Source organism: Podarcis erhardii (genome assembly GCF_964252035.2).
Source record: "Podarcis erhardii genome assembly, chromosome: 9".
Lineage (NCBI taxonomy): Eukaryota > Metazoa > Chordata > Lepidosauria > Squamata > Lacertidae > Podarcis > Podarcis erhardii.
In genome coordinates, this window is record NC_138512.1 from 26,308,269 (window position 1) to 26,330,577 (window position 22,309).

The 22,309-nt window shown below is 43.3% G+C and overlaps 1 protein-coding gene across 8 annotated transcripts in view; it reads left to right on the top strand.

The window, feature by feature from the left end:
• The window catches only part of LNX1 (ligand of numb-protein X 1), a 128,274-nt gene that overhangs the window by 60,944 nt on the left and 45,021 nt on the right, over positions 1-22,309 (top strand). For 5 of the 8 annotated variants that reach the window (XM_081875728.1, XM_081875732.1, XM_081875729.1 and 2 more), the window contains one exon: positions 692-1,185. In XM_081875728.1, coding sequence (XP_081731854.1) covers positions 791-1,185 — 395 coding nt within the window. In that variant the 5' untranslated portion in view covers positions 692-790. Of the gene's footprint in view, positions 1-691; positions 1,186-4,395; positions 4,856-22,309 lie in introns of those variants that run through there. The other 3 variants (XM_081875733.1, XM_081875735.1, XM_081875734.1) reach the window with 3 other exon arrangements.

The following is a 22,309-nucleotide window of genomic DNA, read 5'->3' on the forward strand; positions in this document are numbered from 1 at the left end:
TTGGCCTTAAAGCTTACTGGGTGACCCTGGGCCAGTCACACACTCTCCATCTAACCTGCCACACATGTGATGATTAAAAAAAGGGAGAATAGTGACACCAGCTTGAGCTTATTGGTAGAAAGGCAAAATGTAAATGCAATAAATATTGAATAATAATGTTATAGTTCCACATATTGCATATTGGCGGAGAGGTGAGGGTGCAGAAGCCGAAAGATGAGTGGCTGACAAAAACCGCATACAGAGTTGACTGACAGCACACGAAAGCTCATGCCAATAACAAACTTAGTTGGTCTCTAAGGTGCTACTGGAAGGAATTTTTTTATTTTGTTTTGACTACGGCCAGTGGCGTAGCGTGGGTTGTCAGCACCCGGGGCAAGGCAAGTAATTTGCGCCCCCTAACCCTGGATTTGCGCCCCCTAACCCTATCCCTAACCCTAACCCCCAGATGTTGCGCCCGGTGCGGCCGGCCCCCCCTGCACGCCCCACGCTATGCCACTGACTACGGCAGACCAACACAGCTACCTACCTGTAACCATTTCTGCTGTTATCTGTTCTTTAACACAAACTCCTATTAAGCTTTGGATCACTGGCTTGCACAATAAGGTTTGTCTGTTGCGTCCTGTTCCCTGAAATTATCAACAACAGAAGCTGCAACACAATTTCATTTGATCTTTGCTCTGTTCCCCTACAGGTTTGAAGACCCACAGGAACAGCAGGCAGTTTTGTGGATTAAGATTAACATCTGGATAGAAGTTACCTTTTCTTTACCCCTCGTGCCGTTTACCCCAAGATGAGTCAAAAAGACCCATCAGAAGGAGTGGAAGGAAGCTCAGAAGAACCCTTATGTTTGATCTGTGGCCAGCCCCACTTCCCAGAAGAGAACCATGTCTATAGCTACACAGAAGATGTGGATGACGATCTCATCTGCCACATTTGCTTGCAACCGCTGCTTCAACCTCTGGACACGCCATGCGGCCACACCTACTGCACAATTTGCCTTACGGATTTCCTAGTGGAAAAAGACTTTTGCCCAGTGGATCGCAAAACTCTGACCCTACAGTCTTGCAGAAAGTCAAGCATATTAGTCAATAAACTCTTGGATAAACTAATGGTTAGCTGCCCTTTCACAGAGCACTGCTCAGAGGTCGTGCAACGCTGTAACCTTCAGCAGCATTTTCAGAATGGGTAAGTCCTTCTGTATATTTCCGCTCCCCCCCCCCCCACTGACAGGAATCACATCAGTGTCCTTTGTGTGACAGCTAATGGCTTTTTTTTCCAACAAGAAAACAAACAGGTTTTGTTGCAAGTTAGTTCACTGTAAAAAGTAGGAGGTGAGTCTCCCTAGTGAGGCTGTAGCAGTTACTAATGGAAGACTGTGCCCTAGTTGGATACACCAGAGGGAGATATTTCATATCTTCAAGGGCTATTGGTAAAGCCTTATTCCACTTTGTTGAGTCACAGTATGAGAAGAATGAAAGTTATGCACACAAACAAAACACGAGGAAAACCTCTCCTAAAATGAATCTTTAAAGCTCCCCATTCTTTTTCACTTTAGTTAAATCTTAAAGAGCTGAAATCTGCAGCTTTATATTGGTGATACTTTACACCTCGGAGCCTGATTAAGATATTGAAGCAGTGTGTGAAAGTGCCACAAGTGTGTGTGGATGCTGATTTTCATATGTTTGAGGTATACGGGTTTGGGCATATTAAAATGGAATATGGATGGTCTATATAGAACAACAGGCTACACGTTTCCCATCAGACCCTTAAATATGTTGGGGTGTTTTTTTAGGATATCAGAAGAACATCATGCCTTCAAAAGATGAAGAGTTTCTATAACCATTAACCAATTATGTTTTGGATCCTCATAATGTCATAAATATGTTCACCTTATACCTATTGGATTGGGTACTGGGAAAATTAGAGTAGTCAAAGTATAAAGCCAGCCCAATATTATTTCTCTTTCTTGTTCCCTTTCTTCTGAATTGTTTTCTTTTGTAAATATAAAACATGGCCTCCCCAGTGTGGCAGATTCCCCACACTTCACAATAACATTTTTGGCAGGACTCACCATGCGGATTGAGGGTGTATGAATCCCTTCTCCGCTGTAATATTTTACTCACTGGGTGGATCAGGACTATCTGGTTGTGATGAACATTTCTGCTGTGGAGCTGAGGCACAGTGATTTACAACATGGGATCATTCTGATCCACCTGTTATGAGGGCTGTATTTACTGTGTATTTTCCAATGTGAATTGCCTTTAACAACTATAGGAAAGATACAGCCAGCTGTGGAAACCCAAGGCCCTCTCTTTTGTTGTAACATATGATATTACAAACTAGTATTCCTAACCAATACTCTGAAGCCCATTATTTTGTGACATTTTGGTTGGCCCAGATAAAGATATTGCCCAGCTGCAGATTTTGGACATTTTCACATGGAGGCAGTGGTCTCTAGTTGGCTAGATTGGACCAGAGTCGAAGGGAGGAAAAATCTGTCTTTGTTTTCATTCTCAGAAAATATGTAGTCTTGGGCAAGTTTCTTTATTTGTACTTAGTTTCTACCTGTCTGAGCTTGCCTCCCTTGTGCTTCATTAAATTTATCCCTTATTAAAATGATCCCTTACCCACCTAGTTGACTGAATTGCTGTCAGGCTAAATTTAAGATTTATTTTGCACTTCGAAGGAATTTGAAATGGGCCAAGTTCTATTTTTGCAGTAGTGCTTTGTTGTCTGCCTTTGGCTGGAATCCACTTTTAGGCTTCCTCAAATACCTTCAGGGACACCACTTGACCTCAGGTAACCTAGTGAAACTGGTTCAGTAGCTAATGCAATTTTCTCTGCCCTATCTCAGAAAGTAGACCCAAGAAAGCAGGTGGCCTGGTCTAAATAGTCCTCTTCTCTTTCCTTTCCTGAGGCATTTGACCCAACCCCTTGCAAGCCAAAACCTGTTGTTTTATTGCAATGTGGTACTAGCTATGCTCTGTTGGGTTTTTCTTGAATTCAACTTTGACAGTGAGATTGTAGGGGCTTTTCTGGGGGTGACACTCACCTGCAATTCAGGTTTCATTTGGGTTGGTGTACTCTGCTGTATTCCACTGTCTTTATGGTTTTAATATGTAACCTGCTCCAAGAGCCTGGGTTGAAGAGCAGCTAAAAAATAAACATTGCAGTAATCACCACCCAGAAATTAATTATATCTTGCCCCACTGTTTACATAGGTTTCCAGTCTAAGTGCTGGCCCATACTGGGACCAGTTTAGCCTTAGCAAATTCCATTAAACCATTTCCTGGGATGTTTTAATTACCTGCCCTGTTCTCACCCCAACTATTCTACATGGTTGACTTATATAATGATGTCAGCTAGTTGGATAATCTGTATAGCTGGCTTCCTGGACAGAGTCTAGGAGCATTCCAGGAAAACCCGCATTTAGCCTTCTCTTGAGATACCTCAGTAAACTGGTCAGTAGGGACTATAAGAAGCTATTATTGGCAAGATCTCCCGCGACCTAGGCTATGTAGTAATAGAAGCTGAATTTTACAAGTAGGATGAATAATAGACTGTTCAGGGCTGGAGATCCACACGGAGCTGTTTTGGAGGCAACATTTTATGAATAAGCCACATACAGTGGTACCTTGGTTGGCTCCCAAACAAATTGGCTCCGGAAGTAAGTGTTCCGGTTTGCAAACATTTTTTGGAAGCCAACCTCCGACGCGGCTTCCGATTGAGTTCAGGAAGCTCCTGCAGCCAATTGGAAGCTGCGCCTTGGTTTTCGAATGCTTCCAGGAGTCAAACAGACTCCTGGAATGGATTAAGTTTGACAACCAAGGTACCACTGTATCTCAGAAAGAAGGATGTGGAAGGGAAATCCATAGCTGCCAGTATGTTTCCTTTTACCTACCCCAAAGTGATGAGCAGAATGCATCACTTGATTACATGCTGTGCACTTGAGCGCTGCCCATCAAGACGTTGTCATTAACGAAGCAGCCTGCTTATTTAATGGGATACCAAGTCCAAGTGTTGGAAAGGGTGTAAGCCTAATTGCATTTGTTTTCATTTTAAATCCACTTGCAATACTTGCTCCCCAATCCAAATCTGGATTGGATAATCAGAAGCCTTCCTGTTTTATAGCTCCCCGCTCCCTCCATCTGGCTGAATCAGATCAGACAGCGTCATGATGGAGCGTTGAAAGGACAGTCCATGTTTGCAGTCTACGCCTCCTGCTTCTGACCTGCCTGTGTGGCTTCCCATTTTGCCACGTTCAGGTTCCTTCCTGCCCTCTTTTTGTTATGCAGCCGAGCTCATAACCCATCTGCCTCTCCGACCAGTGATGTAAATGTACCAGCTGCTTCTGAGGAACCACTCTGAAGAGTGCAGGAGGCAGGTCTTTTCCCTGTGCATCAGCCTGCTTTTTTTGCAGCAATAAGTCACTGCCTCGCCTCGCACCAACCATGCTCTGCTCTCCCTTAAACCCTCACATCTAACCTCCATCTGAGAATCAGATCAAGTAATCCTCTTACAGGTCAATGATTTTTTTTCCAGCATAGCTTCATTTAAGGGATTTGCATTAGTTCATAATGTGCTCTCGATTGTGTTGAAATTGAAAGGCTTGTTTAAAAAACGAAGGGGGGGGGGAGGCTGGAATTGGCTGGCATAAAAAAAGCTTGAAGTTCTGTGTCCCATCACAGAGAAATCAAGAGGCAGAGACAGAGAGAGAGAGAGAGAGAGAAAGGGGCAGCAGTTTTAAATCTTGCGCTTGGAAAATGAAGGCTCTGCTGTTGTTGGTTCTGCCATGGCTAAGTCCTGCAAACTACATAGACAATGTGGGGAATCTTCACTTCCTGTACTCAGAGCTGTGAGTACTCACAGTTGTGATGTTGTGGTGGTGTCTCTGTGTTGTGTCTCTGTGTTGTCTTTTTAAAAGGAATGGAAAAAAGACGTCCCTTTGTTACTTCTCCTTCGTACCTGTGTGTGTACATATGTATGTATAATAAATGAATAAGCCTGCTTAACAGTCACATACCTAATCTGAGAGGCTTGGAACAAGAATGCCCTTTTTTGGCACTTTCTCTTTTTAAAGTGCTGGGAAAAGCTGATACGAGCATTGTTTTCCTTCCCTACTTCCATTTGCTGAGTTGCTTTTTGGGATTGAGAGTCTTTTTCCCTGGACTAGATTCAGGCAGATGTGCAGAACACTCTGTAGATGAACCGGTAGCTAGCCTACACACTCTCTCACTTGCTGAGAACCTTTTCACAATGCATAATTTCTGTAGGGATGTGAAAATGTGCCCCATTTCTGTCCACAGTCAGGATGTTAATTCTCTTTAACTCTGCTTTATTTGGAATATACTTAAAGGATCATCATTGTGTGTGTGTGTGTGTGTGTGTGTGTGTGTGTGTGTGTGAATGTGTGTGTGAGAGAGAGAGGGAGAGAGAATATAAATGCTATTTTCCATATATATAGATATATAGATATATAGATATATATGGCAGCGTAGCTCATAAACGATGCTTGTTGAGTTAGCTTGTAAATGTCATGATGAATTGCCTTCTGAATGCTGATTATCCTTATTGAGGTTTTTGGGTAGCAATGCCTAATCTGTAAAATATGTTCCAAAGTGAAATGGGTTTAGTGAAGTACGGTGTCACACGTTAGGAAAATTCATATAGTGCATGCATAATTTGCCTTTAAAATGCATAAAATGATGGTGATATGGTTTCAAGGGGGCATTTCAATAATTGCTGTAACATGCAGTGGCTGAGTGCGAGCGTGAGCACATGTATGTCTAGAAATAGTAATTTGCCAGGGTTGTTGCTGCTAGCATTTTGAGAAAACAGTGTAAAAGGCAACTATTAATATTTCAGGGACCTTTACAAGCAGCATTCTGAATTTCACTACAGGTCACACAGTCCCCCCCCCCCAAAAAAAGGGTATGATACATGTAGCTTAACGGTTTAAAAAGATCATTAGGAAAACAATGGTTAGTGGAAGCAAATTGTAGAGGATCAGGATCAAACCAGACCAGATAAACTTTCATAATAGAGACAATGGCATCTGGGACATCCAGTTTCCAGGAAAACAAACAGATGAGATTAATCAGAGCATACACAGAGAAAACTCCTCCCCGTAGTTGTTTCCTAGGGAATTCTGTTCCATTCCTGTCACTCACAGAGGGCTACTATGTACAGTAGCTACTCGACTTGAATTTATTTTGCCCTCTAACCTACAAAACCCTTAACTGCACTTTGATTGCTATTCTTGTTGACATGCTCTTTACCCAATTGGTTTGCTGTTGGATGCGCCTCGCCAGTTATCAGCAACAACCAAATCTGTTTAGTGGTTCACTCTGCTGGGGGGAGGGGAGGGAACAAATCAGCCACAGCACAAAACTGTATGTGAACTGGGTCACAGCAGCAAAATTAGGGTATGAAACCAGCAAATATTGCTCCTGTTGTAAAGAAGTCAGTGCAACAAGGCTATAATAGGACACTTACATTTTGTGTGTGTGTGTGCCTAGGTTTCAATGCAACAAGGATGCACTATGCTAATCTAGAGTGCTGTGTGTGGCTGGGTTTGATTTCTCTGTTTGGTGAATGAGCAAGGCATCTCAAAGTGTGTCTTTTTTATCTTTGTTGTACTATGGATGGAGCATACGAGCTATGATTCACATGATTCACAATCATAGCTATGATTCAGCTATGATTTTCCTAGGTATGTGGAAAAGACTGAAGCGAGTTAGAGGCTCTCTGCCTTGAAACTGGTAGTGTCTCTCCAAGGGATAATTCTTGAAACAGGACATGCCAGGGATTGAACTTAGGACATTCAGTATGTGAAACATGAACTCTGCTCTTAATAGGCCTCCTATCTTTTCTTTATTATGATTCCACATATACTAGACCTGAGCCTTGGCAACAAAGGTAAGCTTTTCTGCTCAGCCTGGTGAGCAGCAGCTAAAATTAAATCCTGCCTGCAGCGCTACTCAACAAGAATTCCAAATATTAGTCAACACTAATATTACAGATTTGCAGAAATATATTGTCAGCCCAACCCCTGTTGCTGCCCCCAATACATCTGTCTTGTGTGGTGTATTGGTGCCTTTCAGGGTCCCTTAATATGTTGCAGAGGGTGCTGGGTTGCCACTCTTAGATCACACATAAGCTTCGCAAGTAACCAATAGATTGCCTGTTGTTGTTGTATTTTGTTGTTATCCTGTTCTGTTCTGTTCTGGCCTGGCTGCACTCCAGCAAAGAATTGAACTTGAGCAAAGTTGTTCATCGGCAGGAAACAAGGCCAAGTAAGTGGATCAAAGCTGTGCAGGACCTTGGACAGTTCCCAGAGAGTATGATCTGCCCAGATGCCCAGGTCAAAAGTATCCTTCTGGACTTGATGACTGCCAGAGTGAAGGGCTGAATGAATTTGAAGTGAATTTGAAGAAGCTGCGTCTGGTTGACTTACACTGTGCATTCTGCCTTGGATGGTGTACTGAGCAGATTCAGGCATATCCACACTTCCTCTTGTTTCATTGCTTTCCCCCCGGGAAAACTGCTCTTTAGCGCTCAGTCAGAGCAAACAGCAATTCGGGTTTTTTCCAATTTGACATCTGCTCTTTAGTACTAAAGCAGAACAAATTTTCCCTGGGAAAGGAGCAAGGCACAGTACAAGCAGAAGTGTGAATGAGCCCTCAGACTACTCACCTGAAAAGACTGAACAACTTCTTCCATGTTGGGAGTCTGGTAACTTCTCAGAGATGTTTTTGGTCATTTCCCTCACAGTCTCTATATCCAAAGGGCTCTGAGGTGATAAAGTCCCTTTGGCAGATGATTCTGGTTCAAGGTCATTATCAGAAGGTTTTGCAGGGGAAACAGTAAAAGGCTGGGTCACTCCAGTTATCAGTTAGACTCAATGCTATTTTTCTAGATAAAGAGGTGCTGGAACTCACCATGAACACCACCTCTGTTCTCTTATAATGGCAATGGTGCCCAGCTGAGAGGTGCCAGAACTGAGTTCTGCCTGAAAAAAATGCCCTGGTTGCACTACTGCTCCAAACCAGTGCATGCCTGGACTCCAGTCAAGAGTGTTCCTCAGTGGTGCAGGGAGTACATTGTGTTTTTAAATGTCTGTAAATAGATGGCCTTGTGCTGGGAATAAAAATAAGACATTTTAACCAGTAAGGGTATAATGGCCAGTTGATGACTATGACCTATTCACGTTTACACAGAAGTCACCCTGGGGCTTGTTCACAAGTAGGTGTGCATCCAGTTGTAGCCTCAAAAGTATACAAATAGAAACAGTCCTGAAAACTTTTAGCCAGTCGACTTGCCACAAAAGAAGGAAGTGCTTGGCTGGCTCCTTCTGAAAATTGCAGTCACCCAAAAGAAATGATACTACAGCCCTGCTGTGTAGCTCCTCTTCCTCTTCCATTTCAACCCCATAATTCAGATGATCAAACAAGCTCCTCCCTCTGTGTTGAGAAGCATGCCAAGCCGGGCATTAGGTTTCCTGATGCACACAGGGATTGTCTTTCAGCTGCCACACCGATCAGTGAATCCCTGTGGTTTGCAAGGTAAATGAGCTGAGGGCGTGTGTGCAGCTTTGTCCCCCTCTCCACCCTTGTACTCCATGCAAGAACTGCATTGCGTGCTTTTGCTCCAGGTTTCTTGCTTTTGCTTGCTTGCTTCTGCAGCCTTGACCTCATGAGACAGGCAAATGAGGACATTACAGCACAGCTGATTCTATGCAGCTTGAACGGTGGTAGTGTTGGAAGTTGCTGCAGATGATGGTTAACAGGCATTATTTTTAAAACGTGTTGGTCTCAAGTCTTGTCTGTCCAGATGTGCCTTGGCGTTCACACGAGAGACAGCACATATTTAGTTACCGCCTTCATTGGTGCTTTGGGCAGGTAATCCACATTTGAGTCTTAGAAATGCATGTCAAGGCTCAAACTCAGGGAACCCTCTTTCAACCCGAAGATGACTTCTGCCGTCATTTTGTTGCACTGTACATTTAAAGGGAATGATCTGAGCCTTCTTCATCCTATCTGTGACAGGAAGCTGCTTCATATTGAGCCAGACCATCTAGGTTGGTGTTGCCTACTACACTGACTTGTAGAAGCTTGTGTGGGTTTCAGGAAAGCGATTTCCCAGCTTTACCAGGGATTGAATCTGGGATATTTTGCATGCAAGGCACGTGCTCTATGACTGAGCTAGGGCTGTCTTAGGCTGTGACTCAAGGTAACCCAGTGAGCTTTATGGGTAAAGAGATCTTCAAGTTGGACATCCTACCAAGTCCTTGTTCTCATTCTCATAGCAGTGTACTGTGAGGCCCCAGGGTAGACAAAAACCCTTAGGTATCATAAAGGCCAGCAACTCTGCAATCCCTGATACAGCCTCTGCTAGGAACATTTGAGATATATGGGGGTTTATCTTCTATTGCTTTCCCGCCCCCCACAACATGCTCTGACAAATCTCTGCTGCTGTCTTCTGCCATATAAAAGGATGGATAGTGCAACTAATGCAATTTAAATGAAAGCACTAACATATTTTACCCTCTGGTGCTCATGGAAAGCGCTTCTATATTTCAGGGGCAGCATTTGGCTTCAGTTGATGTCATGTTGCATGTAGTATTTGCTCCTGGCTGCTTTGTGACAGTTTTCAGAAACAGTAACATCAGGCAAAGTCAGTTAGGGACAGGGTTTCTGTAGCAAACCATCAGAATCAAGCTAGCTGCTGAACTTAAAGCAGAGCAAGGCAAAAGGTAATACTGTCATTACAGTCCCGCCGAATAAATAAGGAATTTGTCCATTGGGGTTGAGTTTTATGCGTATGTTGCATAAAGGGAGCTGCCTTGCGTGTTTCCTCTTGTATGGCAGGCCGAAATGGAAAGGGGGACAACCAATCTGGTTGCAGTGTGTGCTGCATTGGATAGAGAGCTGATTCAGAGCAGGGAGATCTAGATTCAAATCTCCACTCGCCTATGTAAACTCACCTTCTCACAGCCTAAAGGAGATATCCTAGGTGGCTGTGAAGCTTCCAGGAGGATAAATCTTGTTTAAACCATCTGAAGGTCACTGTCTGAAGGAACACTCTGAACACTCATGCTCATTGGCTACATTCAAATGAAGGGAAGCTATTGCATCTCAACTCTTTTCTGGTTATTTGGCTATAACTTTTGATAGAATACAGAGAACTGAACTAACTTTGTTGCACTGCATTCTTCATTAAATTATCTTTCCATTGATATATAATTTTATGGCACTACAGTGGTACCTCGAGTTACATACACTTCAGGTTACATACACTTCAGGTTACAGACTCCACTAACCCAGAAATAGTACCTCGGGTTAAGAACTTTGCTTCAGGATGAGAACAGAAGTCATGCTCCGGCAGTGCAGCGGCAGTGGGAGGCCCCATTAGCTAAAGTGGTGCTTCAGGTTAAGAACAGTTTCAGGTTAAGTACAGACCTCCAGAACGAATTAAGTACTTAACCCGAGGTACCACTGTACTACAAAAATAAATGGTGGTATGAACCATCAAACCTTGGAAATACACTTTTCCCAAAAGGTTTCCACAGTTTTGGCCACTAGTGTAGATAATACTGTGGGGTGATGCTGATGAAAAGGATGATGTATGGCTGACTGGTGATGACAGAAACTGCACCTAAAAAGGCATCTTTTCTCTTGTGCTGAGGATGGTGGTGCAGGGCTCTCTAAGATCCACTCGTTCAGCTCTCTCTTAGAAACTCCTGGCCGTGGTGTTGCTACGGCTCCATGTGGTTTATGCCTCTTCTCTGTGTGTGCTCTCAGCCCGCAGGGGACACTTTGAATACTCAGCTGCATGCCAAGACACAGAAAATCAATTTGAAGCCCCAAAAGATAGAATGGCTGACGGAGAAGGTCACTAAACACTCACCAGCTGCTCTACTCCTTGAAGCTTGGAGGCAGATTCATCACAAAGGTCAAGGGTGCTTAATAAAAATATAATAAAAAATTAAAATCTGCCGGGTGTGCTTTAGTGTTACAAGGACAGACCTACAGGCAACTGCAGGGGCTGAGCTGAGAATCTTCTCCTTGTCCATCATGAATAAATGGGTGGAGGGAATTGCTTTTCATATTGCCAGAATGGAACAGTGTTGTCAGAGCTATCAGATAAAGGCTGTGAGATCCATGATTGTCTCTGTCAGGCCGCCAAAGCTAGGCCAAACTAGGTTAATTGTAACAGATTAAGGCAGGGTGAGCTAGGCCTCCAATGTACGGAAGCAGCTCACTTTCATTCCATACTGTTAGGGTGCCTGCTGTGCTTGTTCCTCTTTGCTTCTCACCCCCAAGGATGGCCTTCCATTGGATAGATGGGACATTTGTCCGGGAGTGAGCAGGGCTGTCTACCCAGCAGCCAGGTATGCAAGCATAGCCCCACACTGCTCACCAGCTTGACTCCTTGGCAGTGGTTGCACCTCTACAGCAATGACTGGACACTGTATGCATAAAGAAACTGCTCACAAGTTTAACATTTCTGGATGTTCCCCATTCTGCACCTAAGTCTGTGGTCCTGCGTTCACATACTTTGGGGAGTAACATGAACTCAGCAGGACTTGCTTTGGATTTGGCTATATCAGGCATAGGCAAACTCGGCCCTCCAGATGTTTTGGGACCACAACTCCTATCATTCCTAGCCAACAGGACCAGTGGTCCGGGATGATGGGAGTTGTAGTCTCAAAACACCTGGAGGGCCGAGTTTGTCTATGCCTGGGCTATATGGACCAGCTATAAGGCCCCTTGGGGATGCAGGTGGCGCTGTGGTCTAAACCACTGAGCCTAGGGCTTGCTGATCAAAAGGTCGGTGGTTCGAATCCCACGACGGGATGAGCTCCCATTGTTCAGTCCCAGTTCCTGCCCACCTAGCAGTTTGAAAGCATGTCAAGTGTAAGTAGATAATAGGTCTACTTACTTTTTCTGGTGGGAAAGTAAATGGCATTTCCGTGCACTGCTCTGGTTCGCCAGAAGCGGATTAGTCATGCTGGCCACATGACCTGGACAAACGGTCTGCGGACAAACGCCAGCTCCCTTGGCCAGTAAAGTGAGATGAGCGCCACAACCCCAGAGTCGTCTGAGACTGGACTTAACTGTCAGGGGTCCTTTATCTTTTTTTATAAGGCCCCTTGAGCCCGATGACAAACTTCTGAATGAGCTGCAGTACCTCCTCCTGGCCCATATTGGCAGCAGTGGATAGCTAGCTTAAGGCACCAGTGATTTCCCCTTTCTGGCATAGTGAGCAGAGTCTGAACATCTGGTTCAAGACCTCTGGCACTTTATACAGCGACAGATTGTTTCCACTGATAGGTGTTCAGTCAAACTGCTCTGTTAATTTGTACCATCAAGTCTCAGTTAAGTGGTTTAACATGTCTACTTAGATGTAAGTCCCAACACAACTTACTTCCATTCAATTCATTACAGGGAGATGCATGGGTGCTGCTGAGCCATGCATCATTTTTCAACTCTCTGGTAACATGTAGTTGAAATTTCTACTTCCAGACACCATTTCACTGCTTCCCGCTTGAAGTGGGTGGGGAAATGCAAACTGGTGATGTCTTGCTACATGTCTTTTCAGCCATGCGCCACTTAGAAGATTCAGCTGGGAGATGGTGAATGCCAGCCGTTAAGTATTTCTCTATAACTGGAAGTTTGGACTTAACTTATTTGTTATTTCGTAAACTTTCATGCTCAACAGACTGATTCATCAGATGCACAAAGGAGATTAGAACGTAGTAGCTTTATGTAATCATAGATTTAAGTACAGTGGAGGGCACATCAATTAGATAACAAAGTATACGTAAAGGCATTTTGACAGCTGAACTGAAATGCAGCAAATAAATTAGTTTTGAATGCAATTTTATAGATGGGGATGATGAAAAATGAGGCCATTAGTTTGCAGGATAAGATAGATCGAAAAGAACAAAACTGACGAGGGAAAATCAAATCTTAGTTAATAGCTTCTGATCTACATTTTCCCATCATTCATTGTTGCCCAGTGAATCTTGCATTCAACAAGCTGCTCACTTCACCATCCTTCAGGCCCACAGCACAGTCTGTCTGAAGAGGCAGTAGAGTTCTTACACCCCAAGTGTGGTCTAACACGCTTTGCTGGCATAAGATGTACCAAACATGATATTGGCGTGCTCAGCCACGGGACCACCCCTTCTCTAATTGTTGCAAGCAGGCCTCTTTGATTCTTTTTGCACCCTACCAGCTGAAACCCATCCCTCTCCTATAAAGAAAAAAGCTCTTATATTAGAGAAAAGGGATCTGGTAACAGATGCCAGTGATCTTCAGTGAAACTAGATGCAGGTAGTCCTAGCAGGCTGCCCCAGTTATAGCAAATGAAGTTCAAGGCGTTGTTTTCTACCCAGAAACAGACTATACTAAAACGTTGTGATTTCCTAGCAGAAAATGTTATGGATCATTTCCAGTTGACATATTGAGACTTTTCTGACAACTATTGCCCTTATTCACTCTTCCCCAAGGGGAGTGTTATGTTGTTGTTGTTGCAGGCAGGACAAAAAAAAAAGGCCCCCTGTTTAGACAGAGAGTAGTAAATATCCACTTTTCAGTTGTTGTTTTTTCAAATAACCAGCTTACTTTGGAGTACCCATTCCCAAAGTTCCTGATTCTAGCTCATTGGGAAGTACCCTAACAATGTTGACTCCCCATTAAGTCATTGAAGTTTAACTATATGTCCATATTTCCAAGGACAACCAGATTAATGCATATTGCAGTGGAATGAATTCTGCCATTCTAACTATTTAGGAAGTGAGTTAGGAAGTGAATTAGCTTGTTCATTACAGTGGTACCTTGGGTTAAGTACTTAATTCATTCTGGAGGTCCGTTCTTAACCTGAAACTGTTCTTAACCTGAAGCACCACTTTAGCTAATGGGGCCTCCCGCTGCTGCTGCGCCGCCAGAGCACGATTTCTGTTCTCATCCTGAAACAAAGTTCTTAACCCAAGGTACTACTTCTGGATTAGCAGAGTCTGTAACCTGAAGTATATGTAACCTGAAGCATATGTAACCCGAGGTACCACTGTATCTGCAAACACTACACTACACATCTGCTCTCAAATCAGGATAATATATACCAGTATATAATTTGCTGGGGGGAGAGAACCATATATCATCCTTGCTCAAGATTCAGCCTTGAATATTAAATTCTTATTTTGAGAAATGCAAAGGGTAGTATTTACAGGTCTACTATCTCTTCTCTTCATTCTGCAAGATCCCCTTCCTTTGGCAAAGCTGAACTCCAATGGAAGGAGTCGCCAGAAGGAAAATATGGGATGCACATGCCTTTGTGTGTGTATTTTTTATGCGCTTGCATACATTTTGGGCCCTCCCATTGCATGGGACTTGAGAGACCTTGTGTAATGGTCAAGGAATGCAATATTCATTTATCTTCTTCCGGGATCCAAATTTATTCTTGTATTACCCTTGATATCGCTACACAAGGAAAACATTAAGCTGGCCTCTGATTTTTCTTGGACTGTGCTTAGAATAAGCTGGCTAATGTGCAAATTATTTTGACAACTGATCCAAAACACAGGAGAAGACAAGTTTGTTGACATCTTGTTGGTGTGGTTTGAGGTTAAACAGGAAACTTTACAAATGGAGCAACATTACAATGCCATAAATGAAAAATGTATTATATAGTTTTTTTATTTGAACCTGTAAACCTTAGACCTCAAACACTGAAGACCTCTTTAATCATTACCATTTCCTCTATATTGAGGAGAAGAAGAAGAAGAGTTTGGATTTGATATCCCACTTTATCACTACCCTAAGGAGTCTCAAAGCGGCTAACATTCTCCTTTCTCTTCCTCCCCCACAACAAACACTCTGTGAGGTGAGTGGGGCTGAGAGACTTCAGAGAAGTGTGACTGGCCCAAGGTCACCCAGCAGCTGCATGTGGAGGAGCAGAGACGCGAACCCGGTTCCCCAGATTATGAGTCTACCGCTCTTAACCACTACACCATGCTGGCGATGCCCTTAAATCAGGTGTGGGAAAAATGCAGCCCTGCATGATATTGGATTCCAAACCCCATCAGCCACAGTCAGCATTGCCAATAGTGAGGAATGATGGGAGTTGTAGTCCAACAATATCTGGAGGGTCGCAGGCTCACCCTGCTTTAAAGTGCAGCAACTCCAGCTGACCTCTTGAGTTGTTTGGTTGGGCCAACCTTGGATTAGAAAGGGTTTTGCATCTGAATTTTGACTATTTGTACACGTATGAAATTTGTTGATATTTTTGTATAGCCCTCATTCCCTTTGGAAGCGCAGCTGTTCCCAGCAGCTGGGGATTGAAGGGACGTGACTATATGTTCTGGCCATGTCATGTTCACGTAAAACTAGTGTCTTAATTCTACTTTTTAACACCTGGGAGGCTCTCCTAGAAGTGTGTGTGTGTGTTTTGAAAGCCAGAATCTGCTCTAACATTCTTTATTACATGAATGTTTGTCCTTTGTTTCTGTATGCTGTTCTTCCTCGCTAAATATGCAGTGTGTACTTTTTGGACAATTGCTTAATCTCATGATTTGGAACATTGCTTGGGTCATAAGTGTTGTTTTGCCACCATCACCAATGAGACTTTTTCCCTTCCAATTTTCCTTCTCCCAGAAGAGATTAAATTCCAGGACATTCTTGTTGTATCTATCCAAGACATGAAGATGATAAGAGGAGACAGTAATTGTTGCTACATTTCACATTGCATGTGCACAGCTTTTGAATTTGGCAACTGTAGTAGAACAGAGAACTTTCAGATGGAGAGTAGATGTAAAGTCTCATTAGCTGCATGGCAGTAGCAGACCAGATTACAGAAGGGGGAGAAATTTGGCTGGGCTTTCAATTTAATACAAATCTAGTGCATTCAACTTCCAGTATGCAAACTGAAACACAGCTAACCTTTCCAAATTTTGCAATGAGGTTCTTCAACCAAAAGATGTGTATAGGAATGCATAGGTTAGGGACAAAATGCAGTTCAAAATGTAAATATTGTTTGCAAAATATTTGGCAAGACTGGATACAAAAATGCGTCTAGAAGAAGTGTGCACAAAACGCTGATAAATTTTCACTAGGACTTTTTTAAAATCACAAACTTGATGCAAAAATGTAGCAAAGGCAGCTACATACACCCATAAACCAGATTAATGCATATTGCAGTTTACTGCAAGCTGGTGCCCTCCAGCAATGGCTGGAGGGCACCAGCTTGGGGAATGGTGATACAGCTCTATATACTTAACCATTCTTCAGCTATAACACCAACAAGGGGACTTCCAAACATTTGTTGCTACTGTTAGACAGACAGTTCTTGAAGCAGGATGTCCTCATTAACCCTTGCAAGGGTTTTGACCTACCATTACTTTACAAGCACAAAGCTCCCCCTAATTCCTGTGGGGATTCCACTTATCCACCCTGCTAGGAGGAAGCGAAACAAGGATTTACTCCCTTCTTCCAGCTGGACGATGTGGTTTGTCAATGATTGAATCAACATGCTGGTCACTCACTATACACTATGATATCTGTAAGAAGTCATAACATGGAGATACATAACCTAAACATGGGAAGAAAGCTTATAGAAGGCAAGCTACCCTAAATTACTTACTGGTAAAAAATAATAATGGACCGTAATTCAGACCAGATACACATTCTGAGAATATGTTTCACTCCCTGCTTCTCTGTCATCAAATTTCATCCTTTGTAATCTATCTTCAATATCCAGGTCAGTTATTTGATGGCTGCTGCATCAAATAACTCCTTGAAATATACGAAAAGTCTCTTGGGGATCTTTTCATTTGCAATTAATGCAAACTTATTTTCATCCAGGTTTCTCCAGCTATTGGTTGTTGAGATGTTTCCACCACTCAGTAAATACCGTATTTTTTGCTCTATAAGACTCACTTTTTCCCTTCTAAAAAGTAAGGGGAAATGTGTGTGCGTCTTATGGAGCGAATGCAGGCTGCGCAGCTATCCCAGAAGCCAGAACAGCAAGAGGGATTGCTGCTTTCACTGCTTTCCCTCTTGCTGTTCTGGCTTCTGAGATTCAGAATATTTTTTTTCTTGTTTTCCTCCTCCAAAAACTAGGTGCGCCTTGTGATCTGGTGCGTCTTATAGAGCAAAAAATACGGTACATGCTGACAAGCAATTAAAAATCTATACCCTGGGATGCCATGCAGTGCCACTGAGCATCAGAGGAGCTTTGCAGACAATGGTGAGAATTCCTGCTTAATGGAAGGAGTCTGCTTTGCGTGTCCTGTGCCATGGAAGGCCAGGGGAACAAAAATAGCATTTGGCAGGCATGCACACTTCTACCACTTCAGAGTGGTTTGTACACATCAGTTATGCTTCATAGCTCCTGTTTTCCACATGTGACTATGTGGATGGCTTTTGTTTTGTTTAAATGAGAAATAATGCATGATGGGGGGGGGGGAGAGAAATGCTGTTTTTCCTCCTGTTTTGCTCAGCATATCCCGTGGCTTAAAATGGTTTGACTGCCATTCTCTCACCCCAGATAATTCTGGGAACTGTAGCAGTATGAAGAAGCGGCTAGCAGCTTATCAAACTAGGATTCTCAGTTACAGATAGGTAGCCGTGTTGGTCTGCCATAGTCAAAACAAAACAAATTCCTTCCAGTAGCACCTTAAAGACCAACTAAGTCAGTTCTTGGTATGAGCTTTCGTGTGCTTTCGTGTATCTGAAGAAGTGTGCATGCACACGAAAGCTCATACCAAGAACTGACTTAGTTGGTCTTTAAGGTGCTACTGGAAGGAATTCGTTTTGTTTTGACTAGGATTCTCAGGAATCTTTGGGATATACCATTAGAGCAGTGGTTCCCAACCTTTTTAATTTTTTTGGCCATGCCCCACTTAAGCACCTCTAAAATCCTGATGCCCCACCCCCGTGACATATAGTTCTTATTATTAAAAAAAAAAAAAGTGAACTCCTATTCATGTGGAGGAATCCTAAAAGGCCATTACTTGGTGTAAACAAGCTTCCAATTTGCCCCCCTTAAAAATCGAATTGCCTCCCTATGGGGTGTGTGCCCCACATTAGGAACCATGGCATTAGAGTGAGGGTTCACCCACACTTCTGCTTCTCCTGTGCTTTTTAGGCATGGGTCTGAGCAGTTTTGCCTTTGCCCTGTCACTTTTTCCTGGCTTTATTCCTATAGGAATAAATCAGAGTAAGCAGTAGTCCCTGGAATACCCAGTTGCCATTTGCTCCAATTCAGCTCTAAACTGCAGGTTTTCCCGGGGGAAAGCAGTGGGCAAATGGAAGTGTGGATAGGCCCTTTAAAGAGGTCCAGCACTGAGGGCCTTCTGCGATTCCCTCACAGCGAGAAGCCAAGTTACAGGGAACCAGGCAGAGGGCCTTTTCGGTAGTGGCGCCCGCCCTGTGGAATGCCCTCCCACAAGATGTCAAAGAGAAAAACAACTACCAGACTTTTAGAAGACATCTGAAGGCAGCCCTGTTTAGGGAAGCTTTTAATGTTTGATGCATTACTGTATTTTAATATTTTGTTGGAAGCTGCCTAGAGTGACTGGGGAAGCCCAGGCAGATGGGCAGGGTATAAATAAATTATTATTATTATTATTATTATTATTAGTGTAGACAGCATATCTACCAGACCCATAGGTCCTAAGGTCACTCCGTCATCTGCACCAGTTACTAGGGAAGGAAATAGTAGCCATTGGCAGAGAGTCTCTCTCTTTTCCCATTCGCTCACAAGAAAATACCAACCAGCCTCTTCCTGCAGCCCCTTGGAAGATGGGGATGCTGATGATTATGTTTATATCCCACCTTTCCTCCAAGGCGCTTATGGTGGCATACATGATTCCCCTTCTCTCCATGTTATCCTTGCAGCGACCCTGGGGAGGGGGTGACTCTTCCAGTGAACTTCATGGCCAAGTGAGGTCTTGAACCCTGGTCTCCCAAGTTCTAGTCCAGCACTCCAACTCCCACACCACACTGGCCATGAAGACACATCAAAAAATGCTGCCATTAGGGTGAAAAATATTCCCCTATCCCCAGTGCTATTTTTCTAGAAAAAGAGGTAACAGAACTCACTATGAACCCCTTCACTCGTTCTCTGAGAATGGCAATGACGCCCACCTAAGAGGTGCTGGAACTGAGTTCCTGAGAGTTGGAAAAAAAGCCCTGCCTATCTCTCATATATGGGGATAGATCTGGCATTTCTGTCTGTTGCAGCACCTGGTCCTTGTTTTTGTGTCTCCGTTATGTGACCTGTTGTTGCTGGTGAGTAGCAGTTTTAGTTTTAGGGGTGTTTAAGTGAGGGCTGTCCTGCCACTCAAAGCCAGTGAGAAGGAAGTACTTTACTGGATGGGTGTTATGGTTTGAGAAACCCATAAGATGTACATCTCTATTGAATGGACCAGAAAAACAGTTGGGGTTGTACCTTAGAGCTTGGATGTAGGCCATGGATTTTGTGGTGTGTTCTGGATAGTAGCTGGAAGCATGTAGATATGTGTAGGCTTCTAATATAAGGTGGTGCTCATAGGTCCATCATGTTAATAGCACCGCAGTGCCCAGAAAGTACATTCCTTTTGTATGGACTAATCCTGGCCTTGTTTGGTGGGGCAAAAGTTGTCAGATGTTTGGTGATCTTCTGAGATGCCTCCTGTCTATGAGTCCAGAAGACACCTGAAGAAAACAGATACTGAAGAAAAAGTTGGTGGATAAAAGATGATAAGTTAGGCCAGGGCTTTTATTTTTTCAGGGGAAACTCACAGGAACTCAGTTCAGGCACCTCTCTGGTGGGTGCCCTTGCCATTCAAAAAGAATGAGGGAGGTGTTCATTGTGAGTTCCGGCTCTTTTTCTAGAAAAATAGCACTGCACTAGGCCCATGGCAAATAGAAAAATCCAACAGCAGTATGTCATTGCATGAAATAGCAAGTTTGAAAGCGAATTTGCAGAGAAGTACTGTAGTGTCTATATTGCTTTTGTGTCTGGAAGTGGGAGAGTTTGCGACTTAATTTGCGGAAGCAGGAAAGTAAATGTTAAAGCATATTTTAAAGTGAAGCCTTTGGGGAATTGGGGAGACACACACTTGCTAATATAACTATTCAAATCTATGCTAGAGGGAAGAGAAGAAAAATAAATAGTCTAAGGAAACTAGATATATCCATGGGTATAAATCCTTGGATATATCCAAGATTCAGCCTGTGCTCAATCTTGTCTTTAGTCAGAATTTTGGAGCTGTTTGCAAATGGACACCATGAGGGCTAGTGTCTTGTGCTTTTTGTTTTTTGTTTTTCAAAAGAGAAAGCTAAGATTCTCAGGGTAAAAAAACCCCAGAGTTTCCCCATCTGGGACATTATAAGGAATAGTGCTTTCTATGATAGATCTAAGAGCATTATATATCTAAAAGCTGGTCATTTTGGGAGGATTAGCCATCTGTGTTGACAGGCTGTTACAGCTATACTTACAGAAAGCAAGCAGGATTTGTTTTAAATATGTCTGCATTCATTCTGTCAGCACTTCAGATGCTTGATGCGATGTGGTATACAGGACATGAGAGTGAAAGTCACTCTCATCCAAAGGTGATGGCTTTGGAATATGTGTGCATTCCTAGTCCATGGGGGATACCCATGAGTAGAATAACAGATACAGTGGTACCTTGGGTTAAGTACTTAATTAGTTTCTGGAGGTCCGTACTTAACCTGAAACAGTTCTTAACCTGAAGCACCATTTTAGCTAATGGGGCCTCCTGCTGCTGCAGTGACGATTTCTGTTCTCATCCTGAAGCAAAGTTCTTAACCTGAAGCACTATTTCTGGGTTAGCGGAGTCTGTAACCGGAAGCATATGTAACCTGAAGCATATGTAACCTGAGGTACCACTGTATATAATGGCCTTAGGGTAACTGATTTGGGTACATTGAGAAACAGAAGTGTGTCCTAGTCTGGTTAATGCCTGGATAAGAGACTGCCAGGGTTATCCATGTATGCTGCTCTGAGCTTCCTCAAAGAAAAGTAAGATATGCAGGGGTATTGCTATGTCCTTAAAAAATTCAGGTCAGAGGCCCGTGACCAATATTTGCGTAACATTTGCACATGCTAATTTGTTTCCAGATAAACAGAAGCAAATTTCAGAGGGAAAGCAACCCTGTAAGCAACATATTATTTTAAATTGAAGTTTTTAAAAAGCCAGGTGAAGAGGCAGGAAGTCTGGGTCCAGGTGCAGAAGAACCAAGGATCGGGGCCCCTGAGTTGCTCCATTAGAAATGCCCCCTAGATATTTGTAAAGAGCTGTCCATTTTCTGGATTGCCTGCTCAGTGGCGAAAATTTGTGGAGAGAAACAATGGGTGGTAAGCAGCTGCTTTTGACTCAGAGTAGACCACCTTGGAATTTATCAACAAGCCAGAGTCAGGACCATTGATTTCAACAGGTCTCCTCTGAGTAAGGCTTAGTTGAATGCCGTGAAATACATGGTTACTTTCTACCCAGGCAATGAAGGAAAAATCCCCAAATATTTGTGTCAGTGAGACTTCACTAAAACCAATAAAGAAAATAAAATATTTAGATTGGTATGATGCCTCAGAATAACTGACACAGACGATATCACTCCCATTTTCTGAGCAGGAAAGCTACAGAGACTCTCCAGCTCAAGGTGAGTGGGGTGATGGGAGAATCAAACATTCTGCTGTCTCCTCAAAATGGCGGCTGCATCCTTTGCAGCATCCCCTCTCTACCTTCTTCCTGCCCCACCATCATGGAAACCTAGGAAGTCCCTTCATTGTAGTCACACCCTATCTCAATATTGTCTACACCTGTCAGTGGCTCTCCAAGGTTTCGAGCATCAGCTTTACCTGACCTTCTCTGGGGACACCAGGGATTGAGCCAGAGACCTTCTACACTCAAGGCAGGGGTACTCCCCTCATAGATGGCACTCGTGGACCTGTCAGCTTTGGCAATGTGAGCCTACAGTTCAAGAAGGACTGTGACGATATTTGCATGTGTTCTTAGTTTGAAAATAAGCCACGTTGGGCAATATTTGGGAAACCATGAATCATGATTTAAAATAAAAAATTTTTAAAAAAGGAAATGTTTCAGACAGCATCATGAAGGCAAGAAACAATTTGTTCAAATGTGGTGTGCGGTATTAATGTGAGACTTCCGCATTCAAGTCATGTGGCTAAGACTGGAGTAGAAATCTACTGTTTCTTGACAGACAGAGAAAGAGAGAGACATAATTTTCTTCCTTCTAAACCAAGGAGCCCCTGCTGTGCCAGGGTTATGGTCACATGCTGT